Source organism: Triturus cristatus, chromosome 4_1 (assembly GCF_964204655.1).
Source record: "Triturus cristatus chromosome 4_1, aTriCri1.1, whole genome shotgun sequence".
Taxonomy (NCBI): domain Eukaryota; kingdom Metazoa; phylum Chordata; class Amphibia; order Caudata; family Salamandridae; genus Triturus; species Triturus cristatus.
The window spans coordinates 1100119473-1100142823 of record NC_140585.1 but is presented as its reverse complement, the minus strand read 5'-3'; the positions used below and the strand labels follow the sequence as shown (position 1 = coordinate 1100142823).

The 23351-nt window shown below is 44.2% G+C and overlaps 1 protein-coding gene across 8 annotated transcripts in view; it reads left to right on the top strand.

The window, feature by feature from the left end:
* Nucleotides 1–23351, top strand: part of KIF21A (kinesin family member 21A) — a 719281-nt gene that overhangs the window by 533063 nt on the left and 162867 nt on the right. For all 8 annotated transcript variants that reach the window (XM_085654100.1, XM_085654097.1, XM_085654095.1 and 5 more), the window contains one exon: nt 143–197. In XM_085654100.1, the coding sequence (XP_085510226.1) occupies nt 143–197 (55 nt within the window). The remainder of the gene's footprint in view (nt 1–142; nt 198–23351) is intronic.

The following is a 23351-nucleotide window of genomic DNA, read 5'->3' as shown; positions in this document are numbered from 1 at the left end:
CTTTGTTTGTCTACATAATAAATTCTCATAATTCATTTGTGGCGAACTCTGTAGAAAGAAAATACTTACTGGACATTGACTATTAAATGATTACACAACACATTGGAATTAATTGATCTTCATTTTCTTTTTTGTTGTTTAGTTCTTTATCTTCAGATCTCATGAAACTCTGTGGGGAAGTAAAACCCAAAAATAAGGTAAGATAAGATGATAGCTTGAATTTATTCCATGCATGCAATCAAAGTAGTGTTGCCACATTCCACCCTTTTAAGTTAACCCAGTTGATAACTTGTTCCCCACAAGACATACACATTTGTTTCTAAAGTTATACTGTATGTCGGTGAACAAAAATACATTTTGAGGTTGTTTAGGTGACTGTAACAACCCTGGTTATTGTAGAGTTAAATGCTATAGGGTTGATGGGCTACCTCTGTTAAGTATGCTGACTTTGATTCAGCGTGAAATAGCCAGCATATCAGTTAGTGCAAGACAAACATGCTCTGAATAATCATACTGAAAGGTACTTTAATCATGTGGTATTTTTGTATGATAAATGGGCCCAACATACTTAAACTTAAAAATCTAAAAGTAGAATTATTCAGGGTTTTCATTTCTCTACAATTAAATCTTCTATAGATTAACATCATTAATTATTTCATAATACTTTTTTTTTAATAATGTTAGTGACATAACTTTTTATAACGCATACTATTGTCTTTTTTAATAACAAGAACACTGAAGTAATCATGGTTTGGTAGCCAATATCTCCGGCCAAACCATGACAGCTCAGCTACCATAGTCTCTGTTCACAGTTCCTCCAAAACCACTTTCAAGAACATGCAGTTTCTATTACGTTTTGATGGTGAAGGAGCGGATCTCCTCATCCAGAAACCAAGGCTCACCAGTGGTCGGTTCAAGTATGATACCTCTGTATTAGGCCTAATCACCCCATATATGGTAGGATCTTCCTTAGAACTTTTAGAATAAAGTAACATGAGGAGGTTGTATGATTAATCTGTCCATCAAAAGTTCGTTTTGTGTCAAAGATTATACCAATATTGTTTGCTTTGACGCTAGGAATCAGGAGAGGTCCAAGTTCAGATGGCCACCACTTAGTGGACCAGAAAGATGGGTTATTACCAAAGAGTAGGATTTCCGTTTTTGGTCAGTCAAGCTTTAAACAGTTGTCCCACATCCAGGATCCAAGGTGTAGCATACTTTTATGGAGTTGTGCTGCTGTGGCATCTGGATTGCCTGTTAATGACAAAACGATTTGAGTATCGTTCGCGCATGTTACTAAAGAGAATCCATAGGATCTAAGGAGGTCAGCAAGGGGATGACATACAGATTTAAAAGAGTGGGACTCATGGAGGACCCCTGCGGTACCCCCATGGCAAGGAGAAGGGTGGTAATAGAAAATCTCCCAAGTACGATATGCAAGGAATGAGTTTAGCAGAGCAAGGGCTTTATTCCCATGGAAGCTAGAGGGTCATTGACCATATCAAATGCTGCCAACAGATCCAATATGATGAGGGCTGCATTCCCTCCCTGATCTAGTGTCTGCCTCAATTCTTCCGTAGCTGTAATTTAGGCTAGCTCCATACTATGCTGAGCACGGAACCCAAACTGGGAGGAGTCAAGGATGTGATTCGTGCAGATGACGGATGTAAGTTCTTGATTTATGGCCTTCTCCACTACTTTAGTTAGAAATGGTAGGCGTGATATCGGCCTATAATTGTTCTGGTCGTTGGCATCTAGATTGGCTTTTTTCAGGAGTGGGGTGATTGAAGCTTTTTTCCAGTCTGTAGGAAAATAGACTGAGCGAAGGATTTCATTAAATAACGGCGTAAGGCAACTGGTTATTGCTTCCTGTGCCATATGTAAAATCCTTGGAGGAGAAGGATCCCATTGTGACCCTGATTTAACTTGTTTATCAAGTGATGAGATTTGGTCCTCAGTTAGGGATGGAAGACTGGACGAGGTGTAAGTTGGTCCCTTATCATGGCCCTTAAGTGAGTTATCCTCTGAGAAGCTTAGGGAGGTAGTCAGCATAGACTTTCCTGGCAAAGTATTTGATCCATTCTTTGGGGTGATGCTATTTCCTGTCATGTGGTGGCTGTAGTACTGGAGACAGAGAAGGAGTCGTATACAGTTATGAGCGTGGCCTGCAACGCATCTGCCAGGGTGTCACAAAACTGTTGGCTGGTCGATAGGTTTTTTCCCTTGGGTAGCTTGGACAGTTTTTTTTACAGTGGTAAACAATTCGTTGGAGGAATTCTTTGAGGCTTCTATTTTGGCAATAAAACATTTAGATTTTTCAGCATGGATCAGTGTTTTATAAATCTGTATAGATGCCGTATATCGTTCTTTATCACTTGGCTTGAAGTCTAATCTCCATTTTCTTTCAAGTAATCGATATTTTTGTTTTTGAAGTCTGACTTTCTCATTAAATCAGGGCTCCGACTGGGCTGATTTACAGTTTTTTCCGCTTCTCGTTGGCGTAAGCTGATCTATGGCTGCCTTTAGCCAATGATGCTAGTTATTGGTGGCTAGATCAAGATCTTCTGAAATCGTGGGAATTGCCTGAATACGTTTTTCAGTTAGCTGTTAGGCACTGATTTTGTGCCAGGGTCAGCGTAGATTTAGTTCAGAAGGAGTGAAAGAATTTGCTTTATTAAAGGGAACTTTGAACTCGAACATAACTTCCCGGTGTCAGACCAGATCAAAAGAAAAGAGATTTGCCAGAGAAGTTGTATATTATCTGTAAAGATCTCATCAAGAAGATGGCCTGCCTTGTGATACTTGCCATGCCCTAGTAGTTATGACTGTAACTGAAGCTCATATATTCTGGAGCTTATTGATCACTTATTGACAAAATCATCATCTATTTCAATAAAGTATATATAATTCATTGGAATTTTGAAATTCTTTGCCACAGCAAGATCACAAAAATCTGTCTTTCTAGAAAACCATGTGTGTTTTTGCTAGGGAACCTGTGAAAAAAAGGGTTTTGAAGATGTGATCCTGATCGCCCGAATATTAAATCTTGTGTAAGCTTTTCCCACCCCTTCTTGTAATGGAACAGTAGTCAAAGAGTTCAGAGAATTCGCATGATTAGAATTTTGGTGGCTAAAAGGTTTATGCATTTTAAGTGTATCCCTTACTCTTTTTTTAGGTCTGTGTTAGCTAAGACCTTTTAATGTTACAAAAATTATATGTTTAGTCTACTTACCTAGCTGCTTTGAGACACATGTATCCATTGGCCTGTTCTTGTCAGTCACGTTTTCTTCCCGCCCACTACTGACTGCATTCTGTCCTTTCAAAAAGAAATCATTCATACAAAGTAGTTGGATTAAATGCCAGGTATTACTATCGAAGTGAAACGTGTGGTTTTTGAGACCAAAAATGTTTTTTCTCTCGGCCAGTATTTCTTTAAATCTAAGATTGATGAGTCTGACACCTTCCCCGTCGGATGAAGTTGTTGTCCGTCCGGATATCCTGTTCGGAGTTCTCGCGCCGCCGGTCACGCAAAGGCTCCTGTTTGGGACAGGTCACTGAGTCATTCCCGCGGACATCGCTCGTCTGACGCGGGTAAGCACAAGAAGAAGTCACGGAGGTCGTTGACCTCACATAGACGTGACGTCCGGTGCTCTCGGTCTTCACTGGACCCGGGCCCCCAGGAGTCGACCCCCACCTATCCTCCATTTCCTGGTGCTGGGTCGACTAGGACCCAGATGGAAGCGTATTGGCTGGCTTTACTGGCCGCCTTTGGGTCACCCCCTCTCCCTGGTGCTCCTTCGGGCCCCACAGAAGGGGTAGGGACTCAGGTCGGGACTTCGCCAGCGGGTTCGCCCTCGGCGATGATCAAGAACCCTGACTCCGGTACTGGAGTCGCTGCGACGTTGGGGCACGGCCCGAGGGGCATCCCAGTCTGACGTCAGGCCTTCCTGTCTCTGCACAGCCCTGTGAGGCTCTCTGTACCAACGCTGGATGCGCTGCAGCGCGGAGCTTGACTCCGAGTCGATGGCGTTCCGCTCCGCAGTTCCCCACCTTGGTGGAGGTCGAGTAGACACCGGCCCGACGCCGGGCAGACAAGTCTTAGGTGGTCATCGACGTCTAGGCTGCACGTTGCCTGGTGCCCTATTTCTCTATGCACTTCCCAGGCAGGGGCTCAAGTCCCTCTGCTCATTGCCGCGCAAGGTCTCAGGTACTTCCGCTTCTGGCCTCTGCTGATGTTATTGGTGGAAGTATTCTTCTTCTGGATACTCGTTGTCCTTATGCAGTATCCGTATATGGCTATATATACATTATGCAGACACTGTGTATGTGTATTACTAACTCATTCCTCGTTAGTGTAATGGTCAGTATTCCCGCCTCTCACGCGGAAGACTAGGTTTCCCTCCCCGACAGGGAGAATGATGTCGCTTTTTAAGGAGTGTCTTGACATTATGTCCTGATATGCTTCGCATCAGAGCTGTTGATACCTATTGTGCGGCCTCCTATTATCTAGGGCATGCTCTTTGAGATCCCCTTTCCTTTCATTTTTCGAAAGGTTTTCATATATATGTCTATATGTATATATGTCTTGTGATATACACAGCGAGAGGACAAGCATACTAGGTTTTTCCATGCTGTAGTATCTGGGGTTTTTGCCCCAGATTCCGTTTCTCTTTCTCTCTCCCTCTCTCTTTCTCTTTCTCTCTCTCTCATGGGAGTGAGCCTTATGTGTGTGCCCGGCTTTTAACGGTATCCTTTCTCCTTTGTACCTTTGGGTACGGTTGGCTGGTTGACTACCTGGGCATGCGCCCGTCTCTCTCTGCTGACTCATATGTGCTGTTGATGTTACATTTCATTGTGCTTTCGCATATGTGTGGTGTAGTTCTCTCGGTATACACTTTCTGCTTATGAGTATCCCTGTGATCCACATACATATATCACTTGGTAGTCATGGTTCTGTAAATCTCTTCACGGTGACAAGGCCATATGTAGGTAGCATACAAGTTACCACTTCTTAAATACCGAACTTTACCGATTCGGTATTTAAGAAGTGGTAACTCGTATGTAGGTAATCATTCGGTAAATATTACCGAATCGGAGAAATTCGGTAATTACCGAATCGGTATTTACCGATTCGGTAATGAGGCATACCTTCCCATTGATTGAATCAATGGGAAGGTATGCCTCATTACCGAATCGGTAAATACCGATTCGGTAATGGGGGGAGCACATTCAAGGGTGGCAGGGTGTCACATTGACACCCCGTTGCACCCCTGATTCCTGCATGTGTGCACATGTGGCGCACATACATGCCCTAAGGGCATGTATGTCTGCCACATGGCACTGTTAGTCCAGCAAAATATTGCTTTTTGCAATGAATTCGGTATTTAGCACCAACATATATTTGGTGCTAAATACCGAATTATTTTCCCTACACATCGCTCATTTGAGTGTCACCTACATAAATTACCGATTCGGTAATTTTACCGATTCGGTAAATTACCGAATCCTGAAATGTTCCCCCTACATAGCAAAAGCCTAAATACCGGTCGGTAACGGTATATTTACCGAAAATCGGCCGTTACCGACAGGTATTAGGCTACCTACATATGGCCCTTTGTCTTTTGCAGATCCTGAGGATCCTGTGCTTGGTTTAACTTCTTTTTGCAGAAGTTTATGGATTTTCTTCCATTGTGCACTGACCAGCTTGGTCTGTGATTTCCTTTCGTCCCTATCTGGACGAGAGAGGTCTTGTTCCATCCTCTGACGGATTGTGGTGCCTTTGCCTCCCCTTGTTATTGCTCCTTTAAAGAGCTTAATGGGTCTGGTGTCAGCCACGCTGGCTTTCTTGTCCCCACCGTGTTTCCGTCCGTTATTGACGGATTAGTTCACTTTGGAACTTGGCGGGTTTGAGTCTCAGACCTTCCTCCAATGGGGTATAGCTTTGGTATCTATTCTAAAGTTAAGGAATCAGCGGCTAGATGTCTCTATCAGATGAACGAGTTACTTACCTTCGGTAACTATGTATCTGGTAGAGACACAGTCTAGCCGCAGATTCCTTAACGCCCACCCATCCTCCCCGCACTGCGAGGACCTTTTCAGGTTGGTTTCTACCCACTTGGCTCCTTACAGGTGGTCTTCGTCTTCCTGCGGGGTGGTCTACTTCACCTCCCTCCGGGGCAGGATGTCTCCTTCTGTTTTATCTGTTGCTTCTCCATCCTTTCTCACAATTGGGTGGTGGGGTTTTATGCCCTTCCACGCTCCTCCACCCTGGTTCTTCCATTGTGGGGGGATAATCATGTTCTTCTACCCTCCTTTCCACCCTCATCTATTGTTAACCGTTACTCTTGGGTCTCTTTGTCTATGCTACAGTCTATTGATTTGGGGGTCTATTTGACTATGCTACAGTCAATAGGTCGTTTATAGGTTGTATAGTTGCACTTTTTCTGTTGTTCCAAAATTGTGGTCAATTACCATGAGTCATATTGTTCAAGTCTTGTTGCCCTTTACAGTTTCATCCTGTGGTTGCAGACTGCTTATCGTTTGTCATGACATTGATTTCCAATGCCGTTTTGCCTCATTGGAGAGCATGGCTCTTCGCTTCTGCAAGACTGTTTCTAGGGGCGGGTACTCTGTTCTCTCCCTTCAGTCCCTTACAGTATAAAGTACTCTTTTTCTAACTTTCATGGTGATGTTTCTCATCATTCTATGTTTCTTGTCATTGTTGTTTCAAAGGTTTTTGATCTTTTGTGGTGCGCTGTTCCCACTCTCTCACAGTTTTTGTAGTGACTCGCGTTGTGGCGCAAAAAAGTTTCACAGTAGAAAACTGACGTCCGCATGCATGGAGGGACTTGTATGGCTCCCTTGACGTCTTATGCGTGGGCGACGTCAGGACGGAGTCATGTGACGCCGTACCCCGGCACAGAGGTACTGCTAAAAAATCTCCGGATCCAGGCTTACGCCTGGGAACATTCTAAAGTTAAGACATCTGCGGCTAGACTGTGTTCCAGATACATCGTTACCGAAGGTAACTTGTAACTTGTAACTTGTTCATCACTGATAAAGTCAAAGGTATGGCAGCCAATGGCAGACCTTTGGACTTTGTCACTGCTTGTTCTTTAAGAAGCTAGACCTTCGCATCCAGATTTGAACGGTTTATTAGTACATATTTTGTTTCTTAAAGGAGATTTTCTTGTAATGGCCTGTTCTAATGTCTTGTAATATAAGAGTGGGTGCAAAAGCACATTTTTTGCAAACCATAATTCTTTGAGATCCAGTTGGTCTCTTAATTTTTTAACTGCCTGCAGAGTAAATGTGTCAGCTCCTTAAATGCCTGTACAGCGGGATTAGAATATGATGATGGCTCTACTAATGCTCCTACCCATTTCATACGAAATATATCCCAAACAATATTTTTGGCGTATTTACCTTCAGTTAAAAGAAAGAACTTTTTACTGTCAATTGTCTGCTGACTTTTCGTATGTTTTTGAGGGATAAAGTAGCGTTGAGGGTTATGCCATCTTGCCTGCCCAGTGCTGTTAGGGATTGTCATTTATGCCAATATGTGCTGCCTTGTACATTGTTTTTGCCACGATGTCCATTTAATAGAAAGTCACACGTCTCCTAAACAATTTCCATGTCCTAATATTTTGAGGTTTGACAATTATCGAATGACTAAACAGCAGTTTGTTGTCTTACAAGGACTATTTGTTAAGTGCAGCGTTCACAGTTAACCAGCATTTGAAACCCAGTCGGTATAATACTAGTTATGAAAGATCAATTTTTAACACTTGACCCCTTATTATAGGAGGGTCGTAATTCCTTATTGGGCGGAAACTCCGTTACTGGCCCCATTGAAAATTACGAGAGCTGCAGTTACCGTAGACCTGTGATATTTCCTTTAGAGATTTTCCAACCAAAGCAATCAAAATATCCTCTGGACCCTGCAACGGAGGCTGAGGAATTAGGTTTGCTGTTAGTGACCAGTTTTAGTAACTCCTCTGAGATAAAGCTGGAAAGATCCAAAGTCTGCAAGTATAGTTGTTCTCCTCACACATAGTAGTACAGTACAGGCCACTGTAGCACAACCATTATTACACACAAGGCAGGTACAGCCCAGGCAGCAATAACTATGCAATATATTTTCACACAAAACATAGATGGCAGCAGGACAAGCTAAGTTCATAGGCAGTGCTCAGACAGACAAACACACGTGGAATAGGTATGGCAGATACCATGACAACATTTAGGGTCACAGAATAGTCTTCGCTCTGTCAAATTATATGGCACCAGAGTTAAAATGTCTTATATGAAGTAATAGAAGCATAGTGTTACACCATCATTATTGAGTGAATAGAAAAGTAAGAGAACGTGTGTTTTACATCCATGAAGAGACTACAGTAGTCCTTTCTTTTCATATATCTTGAATGTGTATGTTATATTTATATAGAGGAGATGAGAGGATGTAATCGAAAACTGGGATCTTACCACATTGGGTTAGAATACTGGATACGTGAAAAAAAAATCAAAAGTCCCAAAATCGGGAGAGTGCTGTAATTCTGTCAGAAAGAGGGTTTTGTTTGTTGGATGTCAGAGAACCATTGATATATGATATATGTGGAGAGGTGTGGCTCACTGGTTAGAGGCGGCAGATCCGTAAGCAGAGAATCGGCCAGGGACCAGGGTTCAATTTCCGACGCGGCAGGGTCGTGGACCAGGGTCAAAACGGACTCGATAATTCTCGCCTCGGTACCTACTCTAACCAGGAACACACTCGGCAACTCTGGGCATTAGCTTGCCTCATCTCCATAACGGCCCCCCACATTTGCTGGGGATGCCTGGTTTCACCTTGGAGATACCCTGGAGGGACCATCTCACAGGGATAGCCAGGACGGGTTCCCCAGCGGTCTACAGCGCCAGGACGCCTCAGGGCAGCAGTGCGCTTTACAAGACACATACATCTCCCATGTGTTCTTCCTAGTTGTCAGCCAATTGTATCTCGCGGCGCTGAGGTTTGAATTGCAGCTGGGTGCGCGCGCGGCCGGGAGGGGCGCCGGTGACATTGGGTTACAGAAGTAACCGGAGCATCCCGCTTCCCTCGCAGGTATGACCTCACCTGTGACCTTATTTAACGCCTTTAGTGACCGAGAGACGCCCCCGGTATTTTGACAGTTTGAGTTGAATAGACTTGCTTTGTTTTCTTTAGCCCACCAGTAATTTGCCTTCACGACTGCACTCCCTGCGCTGGCATTGCTGGCATTGCATCCCGCTAGCTCCGGTCTCCCGCCGCCGTGTCCTCATCGTTCGCGGCCGCGGAGCGGAGACCGGAAACTACACTCCCCAGCACCTCTTGCGGCAGGAGAGCCGCCGAAGAAGATTTTGGCGCCAGGAGGCGCATAAAACTGACCAGCAGCCCCGGCAGAGTGGGTTTCTTTGTTTTCTACAGCCCACCAGTAATTTGCCTTCACGACTGCACTCCCTGCGCTGGCATTGCTGGCATTGCATCCCGCTAGCTCCGGTCTCCCGCCGCCGTGTCCTCATCGTTCGCGGCCGCAGAGCGGAGACCGGAAACTACACTCCCCAGCACCTCTTGCGGCAGGAGAGCCGCCGAAGAAGATTTTGGCGCCAGGAGGCGCATAAAACTGACCAGCAGCCCCCGCGTCGCGGGACCGCGCGCGGGCTAAGCCTGGGCAAAGGGCGGGCCCTCTGTGGCCCTCCGTGGACCGACGAGACCGGCCCGGGCACAGCACTCCGGTCAGACGGAATGACATAGGAATACGTCTCACTCTAAGTTGCACATACTTTCTATTGTCGTAATTCATTTACCCGCCGCAGTTATTATTATGACCACCTGTGTGCCGAGCCCGATTTCTACGGTGGCTGACAGACTGGGAACTATAATGAATGGCACTTTGGACAATTATCTTATCAAGGCTCCATCTGCAGGTATAACAGAGTCTTCTCTAGCAGAGCGCAGACTTGAGCGTAGACGCTCTATTGAAAACATCAAAAATAGGGCACTGCTCGAGCCTAATTCCATAGCCACTCTTCCAAACGACTATACCCCTGTATCAGCCCCTGCTGATGATACCCTAAGTTCAGAAGGTGTTCCACTCTTGCTGAGAGATTGTGTAGTACCCAGTACTCTTCCCACTGGAACTGATATTATTAATCCGTCACTTGATCTACTCAGCTCTCCAGGAATTTCGACAATAGTGACACCTACTCCCCACAAGTCTAATAGACAAAAAACTAAGAAAGTTGTACAACCTGCTAAGCATGTTCCACCACCTACTAAGAGGAGACGCAAAGGGATGGAATCTACAAAACAGAGGATGAGCCACACCGATTTTGGGAAGAAGGCTATCCCCCCCCCCCCAGTTCTAAGATCATATCCGCTGTAATCTCTAAGGATGTGACCGGATTGGACATTATTCCTATACCATCGTCGACCTCTGCACATATAGAGGGGGAATACAATACTGAACATGGCCCTAAAGACAATGGGTCTAACATTAAACTCACTAGCAATCTTTTGGACAATTTCGAGCTGATATTGCGCTCTTACACCCTCGCAATAGTGGAAAGATTAGAAAAAATAGAGAATCGACTAGGGAAAATTGAAGCAGACCTGGATAGGAAGTCTAGTCCTACACAATTAAAAAATCACTCGGAGCTCAATCAGGCCCCAGTCCTCCCCTCTGGGGGTAATTCTACTGATAAATCTCGACCACTATTGACTGAAAATGGGCCAGCTGTAAACACAGTTCTAACTAATCCATCATTAGATGTCCCGTCCTCTAGTAGCAATTTATTTAGAGGGCCAGTTTCAGCCCCCAATTTCACTGCGAGCAATCTTACCACCAATCAGACAAATGCTCCTGTGCGTAATACATCAGCTAATACTAACTGTCATCCTATAATCTCTGCAAATAATATTACTAGTGATATGGGTAACTGTCTGAATGGGCCACAGAGACATGAGGAGGGAGGCTTGTGGCAGACCCGGGGGAATCAGTCTAGGGGACCCCTACCGGATCTTCCGCCTGAGGCTGTTCCTTATGTTGTGATTCTAACGGGGGTTCCTGAGCTCCCAGTGAATAAGAAAGAGGGTTTCTCCCAACTAAAGAATAAAATAACACACTGGCTGGCACTACATAGGCCAATCGCCAGTAATATAGATGGCGAAATAATCTATGTACGCCGGCTCCAGTGGTTGGGGGGTAGACCCAAAGATACTGGGGGGGATGTGGTAGTGATTAATTTCAGAGACCAAAATGCAGTACGCTATATCTTGAATTGGCCAGGGGTCAACTCAGATAGTAGCATTATTCCACGTCCTCTGACTTATTTCTACCCACGATCTGTAGTATTTTCAACCCATCAGACTAGGGGTTATACATTATCTAGTATTAAATTCCCCAACACGATGAATATCAGGAACCCAGTCAAAACTTCAGAATTCTCTGGGTGGAATATGGTACCTACTAGGCCAGGTTTCCCTGTACATAGGAGCTTGGACTATCCGGCACTTTTCACTCCACTGGAAGTGTCTAACCGGTTTGACATCTTCAGTGGTCTGGATGCTTGTGATTAAAGTCTACAGCTACCCGGGGAGGAGTCAGTGGGTATGGTTGAGGCCTTGGATAGGATTTCTCCCACTGACCTAAATATACCCGATAGAGATCTTAATTTGACCGGTGTTACCATTAACGTCCCAATTAACCCTGAGCGCAGTACACAAATAACTAATCAAGGTGACTGTACAAATGATACATCTAATTATGGTCTAAATAATTATGAGATTCATGCGGGGGCCACAGGCTCTTCCATACCTAGTAACCTTTCAGGGAAATCAATTGATATCGACCGCCCGGTGGAGGGTAGCGGAATAGAGTCTGGTGGAAAGTTGGATACTAATGGTACAGGAGTTTCTGCAACTGCTCAAAATATCACAACCTGTAATGCGGAGACCCAGTTTCTGGTCTCGTGGAACGTGGCAGGTCTAAAAAACAAGTTGTCTTCCAGAGATTGGGCTACTTTTATTGATAACTTTATGATAGTTAATATGCAAGAAACATGGGCTTTAGAGCCCCAATATAGATCAGGGTATCTCCACTTTGCAATAGCCGCAACCAAAACAAATAGAGGGAGACCCAAGGGGGGACTGACCACCTGGGTAAAACAGGATGATGGCTTTACAATTTCACAACTTGAAATTAATTCAAGGGATATTCTGGCGGTTAAGCTAAAATCTCCATCGTTCGGAGAACTTATTATTTTTAATGTGTATGCCAGAGGAAAGCCAGGAGGGAAACCTTCAGAAGTTGTGATGGCACTGGGACACTATGTTAGCATTTGGAGGGGACGGGCCAATTTGCTAATCTGCGGTGATTTCAACTGCTCCTATGAGCCCCTGGATCAAACAGACCTCGAGCTCACGGAGGCAGAGGATATCTGCTGGCAAATCCCCACCCTCAATCTAACCCCTATCAAACGGTGGACCCAGGCAGCCCTACAACTTAAGACTTTTAGTTTAGAGAATGGGCTGAGAGCAGTGAACGGTAGGACACGAGGTGACAAGCAGGGCAATCCAACTTTCAACAATGGATTGTGCACCAGTAGAATTGACTATATCTTGGTCAATCTCGAATTTTGGTCCGCCATATTTGATATGATAGTTATACAGCGTATCGAAAGTGACCATAATCCTTTAAGTCTTGAGTTGCAGCTATACAAAGGGCAGGGGTCATCACAAGTTGACTTGATAGATGACATCACCATGACAAATGATACCCGGCGGGTTAGATGGGCCGAGTGTCTGGGTAAGCCCGAATCTATCAATATAATGAATGACATGGTAAAATAAGCAACAAACGAAATGCTGGGGCAGTTGGATTTTGAGGATTGCTGCAGTAGGGTAATCCATATTCATTCGACCCTTTTTTTTAAACGTAGTACTTTTTTTAATATTTCCAGGAAAAAGCACCCTGGTAAGGGGAAAAGAAAACAGGAATCATGGTATGATAAAAATTGTAGGATCGCTTATAAATCTTTAGCTGATGCAGTGCGATCCACCGATAGGGAAGTTATAAGGGCGGCAAGGATTCACTACAAAAAGACACAAAATGTGGCGAAAAAAACCTGGGACACAAAATACTGGGAGGAGCTATTGGTAGCCAGTCAGTCCAGAGACTCGACGGACTTCTGGCATCTTGTGAGGTGGGGCATGGGGAACCAAAAACCAGCCCCGGTCAATCATGTCCCACCAGAACAATGGGTAAAGCACTTCAAGTCCCAGTTTGCCAATGTAAACAATGTCCCGCCACCCGCCCTAGCTTCTCTCAGTCCTCCTTTGCCAGTTACTACGCTAGTGTTCACCAAAAAGGATGTTGAATGTGCCCTCAATTTAATCCCTAAAGGCAGGGCCCCGGGCCTAGATAAAATTCCTGCAGACTTGTTCTTGCATAGCAGATCAGTCTGGGTCCCTTACATCGAACTACTGGCGAACACTCTGGCTAAAGGCACCACGGTGCCAGATATATGGCGGGAAGCTGAAATCATACCAATTTTTAAGAAGGGTGACCGAGCTGACCCGGGAAACTACAGGCCAATTAGCCTAATAGCCTGCATCCAGAAAGTTGTGGCTAGAATGGTACTTCTCAGGGTCCAGACCTGGATTGAGGAATCGGGAGTTATGTCCACTTTACAGGCTGGTTTTCGACCCCTGACCAGCACGGTGGACCAAGTTTTTAGATTTTCCACAATATACTGGAAATGGGTGGTTCTGGGGGGAGGTACACTATATGCAGCCTTTGTCGATTTAAAGGCTGCATTTGACTTAGTTCCGAGAGATAGGCTGTGGAGAGCGCTCCATGACCAGGGCATCCCACCTGAACTACTTGCAATTTTGATTACATTACATGAAAACAATTATGCGCAGGTCAGGTGGGGTAATCAGAGTCAGGTGACTGACAGCTTCCCAACGGATAGGGGTGTTCGGCAAGGTTGTGTGCTGGCACCCACACTATTCACACTGTATATAAATAGAGTTATTGATTATTATAGGGACTCTATAACTGATCCACCCAAACAGAATGGCATCCCCGTCCCCCTTCTAATGTTTGCAGATGATACCCTCCTACTATCTAAGACACAGGAAGGGCTACAGAAGGCAATAGACTGCTTTGAAAAATTTTGTTATGACTATGGCCTCTCTGTTAATGTCTCCAAAACTAAATTTATGACAATGCATAGGCATCGGAACATCAGGGGTAGAGTTTTAATGAATGGGGAACAACTAGAGCAGACTGACAGTTTTAACTATTTGGGTATCACATTGGGCTCCAGGTTACAGTGGAAGCCACATGTGGCCCATTTAATCTCCAAGCATGCGCAACTTTCTGGCGCTTTGTTAAGAGAATTTAAGCTATCAGCCACCAAACCCATAGCCCCAGTATTAAAAATCTATGACTCGAGAGTAAGATCTTCCATGTTGTATGGAGCTGAATTGTGGGGGTCGTCTGAAATAGCAGGCTTGCAAAAAGCACACAATAGGTTTCTTCGCAGTATAACAGGCCTCCCACAATCTACACCACTAATACCTCTTCGCATGGATCTGGGGTGTCAGAGTCTAGAAAATATATGTAGATTCAGACCAGTTGCCTACTGGAGAAGACTGTGGGTTACCCCTGAATTGAATCACTATGCGTTAGCACTTTTGGAGACGCGTAATATGGATACTGGGGAAAGAATTCCTTGGTTCAGAAAGGTAAAAATTCTTTTAAAGTCCTTAGGAATGGAGGATCTTTGGGATAATCCACAGGGGACATCATTTCCTACTAAACAAGAGTTGAAAGAGGCTTACTGGTCACATATATCCCAGGTGGAGTTCCAGTCACACACTGATCCATCACATACCAAGGTTTTTCTGGAGCTGAAACATTCTATTGGGTATGAGTTGTACTGGGATTTGATCACATCGCCTCTTGATAGGAAATTATATCACCAGTTCAGGGTAGGCACTCTTCCACTGAACACGGTCACCTGTAACTGGGTTTCCAGTAAAAATGATCAAATGTGCCCTTTTTGTAAAATCCACCCCGAAACCATAGCACATATTCTGTTTATATGCCCAGAATATAAGGCCCCCCGCCTAAGATGGATAAGAGCAGTCTGTATTCAAAAGGGTATTAGGACGGGGATCACTGCACTGAGAATATTTCAAACTGATAGTTCTGAAATAATAGTGATAGCCCTAGCTAAATTTCTGAAACGGATGTGGCTAATTAGAGCTGGGAAACTGAAAGCCCTCCAGCCGCCCTAAAAGAAACCCAGTATAATGGTGGAATTTCTGTATTCTTTTTAGCTTGTTTTTATGAAAGATAGATATTTATTTTTTTATCTGGTCGACTAGGAATGCCACACATGCAGTAAATCTAATCATGTTGCTCCTAGCTTTAGTATCATGATTTTTATACACTATCTAGATGTGTAGCCTAAACTGGAAACACTTGATGATGAATTGTTTTTTAAATGTGCTTTTTGTAAATGATGGTGAGCTTTGTTTTTAAAATTGTCTTTTATGACACGAAGTCGAAATAAAGACTGTTTGATGATGACACATACATACATACATACATACATATATGAGACACTAGACAATAGTGAAACTGCAAAATATTGGCTTAACGGAGACTGAGCTTTGTCACCTCATGCAGTGTTTTTAAAACCTTGGAACTAAAATGCCTTCCTTTTCGTTTACTGGATAGTCTACTACAGAACAGGAAACTTAGATAATCATTTTGACATAGTCCTTTAAAATATTTGTGTTCCTTTAGGAGTGCCTGTTTCATGGAAAAGGTAGCTTGGTTCCATATGCGTGCATTGTTCCAACTTAACAAGCCCACTATATACATTTCCAAAATGGGTTGTTGATGTGTGGAAGGGTAAAGGAATACGGTGGTCTTTTGTTAACCTCTTTGCTAGCACTTGCACAGTAGAGGATGACATCCCCCATGCGGTCCTCTTCAGTGTTCTTTTTATGTTTGTTTTCACTGGAATTATCAGTTTTACAGTGAATTTTTTTCCAAATACATTTTTGGTCCCCAGAATGTAAGGGCAAAAACTATTTTGGATCATTGTGCCATGTTCACAGCAGAATCTGCTACAGACATAGATTATCAATAAATGCAGCTGGTGAGGAGGCAGAAAATATAAACCTTCTTGTCCCAGGCCTTCCTCTTATACTACTATTGCTACAGTTTCCGCCTTATGCACTGAAATTAAACAAGTATTGGCAAAACCAATCGATCTGGCTTTCATGTGCTAATGCATTTAAAGTGTATTTGCATATGCCTATGTTTTCATGCATTCACACATGCCAATACTTGTTTTGTTTTAAGCAGCTCAATGGTGTGCCCTTTTGCACGCATTTGTGTTTGTAAACATCTATATATATGAATATACACACAATTCAAGGATAAAATTCAAGGCCTGCTGCATGAAAAAGTTAAATAAAATGGGATTACTTTCTGTTTATAATGAATGTGTCAAATTAAGAATTAAAAGTATTTTTTCTTGAGGCTTGTACAAGTTACAACATCCCTGATACATAGGGATTAGTCGGGCTTCATGGAAGGCAGATCAATGTGATACAATTTGTGGATGTTGCTTAATTGGATGAACGAAGTACGAGACCAACCAGATCCGCACGTCTTTATTGCTTTAGACGTAGTAAATACATTTGATGCAGTGCATTGGTCCTTCCTGGAACAAACACTGGAGAAGTTCAGATTCGTTCCCCAGCAGAGGAAGTGGGTGGGGTGCTTTACCAGACCCCGAACGCAGCAGTGAGGGTGAATGGGAAGATGTCTTCGACCTTCCCCATCGGAAGTGGGACCAGACAGAGATCCTCATCTGTCCCCGCTTTTCTGTGCTTTCACAATAGTCTTATAAGGACCCACCCAGCGGTGAGTGGTTTTAAAATCTCCATGTCGGAGGAAGAAGAGGAAAAGATCTAACTCTATGCGGATGACGTCCTCCTCTATATTACTAAGCTGAACATGACACTCCTGCTAATTTTCCAGTTATTTTAGGCATATGGGACCTACTCCAGCTACTGGATTAGCTTGGATAAGTCGGTGATCTATCTTCCACTTGGACAGCTAGACACTTACTCCCACGCCGTCTGACGCAAAAGACGGCTTTAACAACTTGGGGATCTTCCTGACGCGCCAGAGGGGGAGCTCTGCCTATGCAGAAATCTAGGGAGAGTGGTGAAAACCTTCCGAGATGATGTGGGACATTGATGGGGTGTGCAGCTGTCTTGAAAACGGATTGGCTATCCCCGACCTGGAAGCCTGCTATTGGGCTGCCCATTTAATTAACATTAAAACCATTCCACCTTCAGACTTGTACGGGTGCAGTAGGGGAAAAGTATGAAATATGCACAGATACTGCATACTTGGCAGACTGAAGGAATACCTGGGAATGGTATCTCAGAATATGCGGGAGACCTGGACGAGTGAGGTGGGAGACATAGAGGATATAGATTGTGGGGCAGCGCTGATGCACCCGAGGGAGGTGGCAATAAAGTCCCATCTACGACTGATACAATTTTAAATTCTCCACAGAGTTTATGATGACAGATGGGAACTACATAGTATGGGTTGGGCGTTGACTCCAAATTTCTTACGATGTAAGGAAGAAGACTGATCATTCTTCTCTACGCTCTGAGGGTGCCCACTCATTCATGAATACTGGAGGGCAATTGTCCGGGAACTAAGTGACATCCTTGAAGAACAGATTCCGATGGAGCCAAGGTTCATTCTCCTGGGGGTTCTAAATGATGTAGACCTTCTACAGGCCAAGCTTCTATCGTGTGGACTAGGCCTAGTGATAGCAAAGCAGGATGTTGCCCGATACTGAGGGGGCAAGTGAAAGCCCGACACTACAGGAATGGAGACGGGGCATGGACACACAAAAAGCTGAAAAAGTCACATATGCTAGTAGGAGTTGCCCCCGAAACTTTTATAAGGTGTGGGCTGATGTATCCAGTTTTGCTTGCTGGAAATAATGGGGACTGAAGCAGGACAGTCAGGACACATTGGCTGCTCCAGGTGTCATAGTGAGGGTTTTGGTGACACCAGTTACAGAATACCACTATTGACTCTTCTATTTCTCAATGGCTGATTGATGACTGGGAAGGGGAGGCGGGTTGGACGGGGGGTTAACATTATTTATGTTGATGTTCCTGTTCTTCCTTTATCATGGTGGCACGATTGGTGTTTTTTCGAATTAAAAAAATATATATATTTTTTAATGAATTTAATGTGTGATGATTCGGTGTACTTTTAACCTCTTCAGTGCCCATGACGAGATAGTCTCGTCATGGAGCACAGTTGCGCTGTGCCCATGACGAGACTATCTCGTCATGAACCCCACCCACTAGTGCAACGCCCGGCACAGGAGGGGGAAAGGGCGTGGCACTGAAGGGGTTAAGGTGTGAAGTAGTCCATGTATTGCAATGCAATAACTCTACATAACGAGGAATGATACATCAAACAGACAATATCTTGAATTAATAGAGAATATTTACTTCTTTGGTCAGAGCCAAAACCCACTCTTTGCAATGTATTTTTAATAACACACTTTATTGAATTTTATGGCATGGTAAAGGACCCAAACCCAACATAGTCCACCGCGGAAGAGCATAGTACACCACTGAATAAAGAACAGAACTAACCCTTCATAAGTTCCTGAACTCCCCGTCAGCCCCAAGTAGTCCCACGCACCCCAAATCTTCGCATGTGTACGTGGACATCCACTAGCTCTGTATTTTGGCTCATCCATCTTGGCACACCAGCCCATCACCCTCTGCCACTCTAAGAGTTTGGGCAGTAGTTTGTGTCCAGTTACTTGCTATGTCTCTTTTTGTCAGAAGTGTGGCTAGGCCTACTAGTGTGTGTTCCGTTTGTTTGCCCCCTATATATCATCCAGGATCCCCAGAAGTGTCACAAAAAGAAACATGAAATAACGTGGTAAAATAATGGTACTCTCAACCTATAGGGCAGGAAACAGTATGGAATTAAACTTCTAGCTAATACTATCACATAAAAAAAACAATTATCCAATAGCCTTTGATGTGTGTCCCTGAAGGATTTTTGAGAAGCAGAGTGCAGATGCCAAAATAAGTGAGATATATGATGAAATACTGTAATAATTCTAAAATTAACAAATCACCAGTTATTACTCAGGAGGTTTGAAACTGAATTTGGCATTAGAAAGGCAAGAACAATTGGTCTAGATGGTGCAAATGTTGAATTGTATAAAAACATGTAAAGCTGTCTCTGATTGTGTTTCTAACCCAAGTTCCTCACCTTTTGAATTTCCCTAGGTGTCAGACTAGATTTTGTACTTTTTCCTTCATTAGCTCCTGTCCACCGATAGGGGCACCATTTGACTCGCTGTAGCCTTGTACCACCCCCAGCAGCGGCAGCACAGAACCATATACAGGCATCACCCCTTCACGCTGACGTCTGTTCCATTTTCTGTGCCCTTTTAAGTGGATTTTGAGCTTCGCTTCCAAAGTTTTGTTCATGGCTTACTGATTCCCTAAACCTGTCTTCTTCAAACCATGCCACACCTGCATGAAATAAATGTTTGTTAAGTACCCGCACAAAGTTTCCTCAGGTGTCTTGGATCCAGACCTGATTCAAAGTAATGTGACAGATGCTTCCTGATGCACCCAAAGGCCATCATCTAGCGGGAAGCTGAGTTGTATGTAACAGAGCACAAAAATAAAAGTAGCCATGCTCCAAGTCTCAGATTCGGTCCTGATCTAGGTCGCTGTCCTCAAGTAGAGTATGTCCGGGGCAAATTTAAAAGACATGTTTCAGCACAAGAAGGCAAGGTGGGGGCATTGCCCCACCATTCCTGCTCTATGTAGAGATAGCACATTTGCCACTTCAAGGGCCCATTCCGCGCCAGTTGTCCAACCCCATTCCATAGCTAGAGCCAATGCGAGCCATTTATGATTGCACAGCAAATCAACGCCCTCAAGGAGGCTTGCTTGCAGCTTTCAGACAATTCCATATCCCTTAGTGGTGCTTTCAGGCTACATGGATCTGTCAGGCTCCCCAGTCAGATTTGCACCACCAACTCCTGGCCCTGCACCAAGTGATCCTGTTAGGCCTCTGCTTGACTCTCAGCAAACGCCAGGTCATGCTCCTCACCTTTTCTGAAGGCCAAGCTAGTTCAGGCAGGCTCAATGCTGTCCTCTGTTCCAGGCGTGCTGGTTCCCAATAAGACCCTGATGATGGTGTCTAATCTGGGACGAGTTTGACAAGACTTCAACCTTTGTCTTGCTATGAGATTATTAGTGCACAACCTTTATCCTTATAGGGTGCCTTCTGGCTACATTGAATAGTGAGGCTCATCAGTTGACCTTCCACTGGCTAGCCCTGGCCCACTCCAAATTGATGCTGCTAGGCCTCTGCCTGGTACCCAGTAGGCACTAGGCAACTCTCCCACACCTTTGCTGAAGGCCACGCTGGTTCCAGCGGGTTCGGCATCGGCCACTGCTCCAAAGATATTGGTTCCCATTAAGACCTTGATGCCGGTGTCAGAACGGAGATGAGTTTGACTAGTTCTCAATCAGTGTCTCGCTATGAGATTATCAAGCAACAGTACTTGGATGTGGGAGGATTCTGCATCCTTGCCTAAATGTCACAACAACTGACAGCTTGAGAACATTTTTAGGTTTAATTTGGATGCAATTAAAGGTCTTTGAGATGTTCAGCATGATGAGGTGGAGATGAACAACTTGCTACCTCCTCAGTATAGTGATGCTGCACCTCCAGAATGCCAGTAACCTTCGATACTTTCCCTGAAACTGTGTTGGACACCCCATTGGGGCCCCTGACAGAAGAAACTCCTCTTTTGTGTTGGTGATCCATAGAAGTGCTGGAAATGCAGTTACCCATTGTGGAGACCAGAGATAGATTGCCTGTAGAATGTTTGAACCCAAAGCCTTCCACTTTAGAAAGTTTTCTGCCTTTCAGGAAATCCTTGAGGGTGGCTTTGGCAGCAGCATATTCACAACTGTGTTCAACACCACCAGTCACCCCATAGTAAGTCGCCTGCTCCTGGGACCCAGCCTTTTTCACGTAAAATCCTTTTTGTTTACGACTTCGTGCAGCAAATGAAACCAAATGCCTTCCCTACTACTGTGCTTTACAGGGAGTTGAAGTGCATTGAAACATTGCAAGAGGGGTTTGTCCTCTGCCAGCTTAGCATTGAGTTCTCTCGTGATGGTTCTTGAATGTGTTCTTCTTTTCACTAAAGAATTGGGGCGGCAACACAAACCCACAATTACCCATGATCATTCAGTCCCCAACACAATATGTAGTCACACATTGGCTAGAAGAATAACCCAGGGGAGTGTGGTGTGGAATGAACTAAAATAAAAACATCAGAATAATAACCAACACACGTTGTGTGTCAATCTGCAAAGAGACAAATAATGCCGAAGCACTCTCTCATGTGTATGTGGAGTACTTAGGTCTTATTTTGTTGCATAGAACATTTGCATAGTTCATACAATATACATCCTTCCTAATCCTGTACAAAGTGCAAAATCTGGTTACTCAATTATATGCAGAACGTATTATAACTGCAAGAAATCAAGCTTTGATATCAAGGTTGCACTTAGTACCATGCTTTGTGTTCTGCTTGAAGATTAGCTTCAGTAAGTCTCACCTCCACAAATACTGCCTTCAGATCAAGGACAGCCAGCCGTATCACATCTCGGGGGTTGAGCAACATGACAGTAGTTCATTTAATAATATACACAAAATAGATCCAATAACCTTGTCCCCTCTACATGATATGTATGGAGTATCCTGCATATATGCCAACTCCTATTTCACCACTTACCCAAGGCATCACAGCAAGGTACATAGGATGCATATGGTCCCTAATCAAAACAATAAATGAGTAATCAAAGGGTCGATTAAGGTAGGGACGCAGGTAAGTAATTTCCTAAAAATAGAAAGACACCCTCAATGTATAGTAAGTCCTTATAGTCTCTTAGATTCAAACCCCCATATTTACATCCAAACCCTCCATAATCTCTACTCTCTTACTCTCATGTCTTGATTTATGCATGCACACCAACAATACCTCTTTTCTGTTCACAAATTAGAACTGTGCACATTTTAGATCACTAGATTTCCATTAATGTTAAGACTGCACTAAATCTCTTATCTTCTGTTGATGTCCACTACTATACTACTCGAGCTATTTTGCCCAGCAGGCCTAGCACTCAAACCTGCCACCTCTTTCAAGTATCTGAATGACATTGTAAACTAGGGGGAGGGGCATTACAGTGGGGGTGGGGGGATGTGGCTTATGAAGCAAGCTGGTCTTAGATGCCTAAATTTCCAAATCTCACACGTCTCACCCAGTACTACCTGCATAACTGTTACGAGAGGCATACTCCGTTGGCCATGCACAAGAATCGAGAAGGGTTGTATTGCAGAATTCCTCCCCCTGTGCCTTCCCCATGGGGGTGAAGGAGTGTTGTTTTAGCCTCTTGGTGTAGAATGGAAGCTGAGATGCATTTTCTCCCATGCCCTTGCCTAGGCCTGAGGAGTATTGTCTTCGACCTCGCCGAGCCATCCTTGCTTCCTACTGTACGGCCTGTGGAGGTGCTCTAACCTCTGCCTCCTCAATTTTAGAATTCCCCTTCACTTACTTCCCTATAGGCTTAGAGTTGTCCTAGTATCTGGGCGCCCCAACTCCCCCCTTCCTCTAAGACATAAGACCCCTCCAGCTCTTGTCCAATGGCCGTTTCTCACCAGGAATCCACCTTCATGTGTGCCGTAGAAAGAATAATTGAACTAATTCTTTTCTCTTTTAGGTTTGCACTTCAATGTGTCTTTTTGTGCTCTGTGACTTTCTTGATCTATACTTCACTTTGGCCGGCTACCACTGCCACCTTTCCTCCTGCTGGGCAAGGATGTATAAAGATGTCTTGAATGATTTGCCCAGGTCTCCAGACACCTCCTTGCATATTAGCAGCTAATTCTCACTTGGTGGGTTACACTGATTGTGAGTTTTCATTATTGGGGCTTTGGCATTAAACAAAATTGCACCACTGCTGTATTTCCACCAACATGAATATTCTTCTCTTGTGCCAACACAAGGAGATGTTGGGCAGAGTTTGAAACTTTTCAGACACTCACCCCCAGTCACAGATCTGGGTTGAATCCATCATCGTTCTTTAGCTCACTTAGCCACCTCAGTTCAGACCCAGCTATATGCAAATCAGTCTTGACCCTGTGCCTCATGGG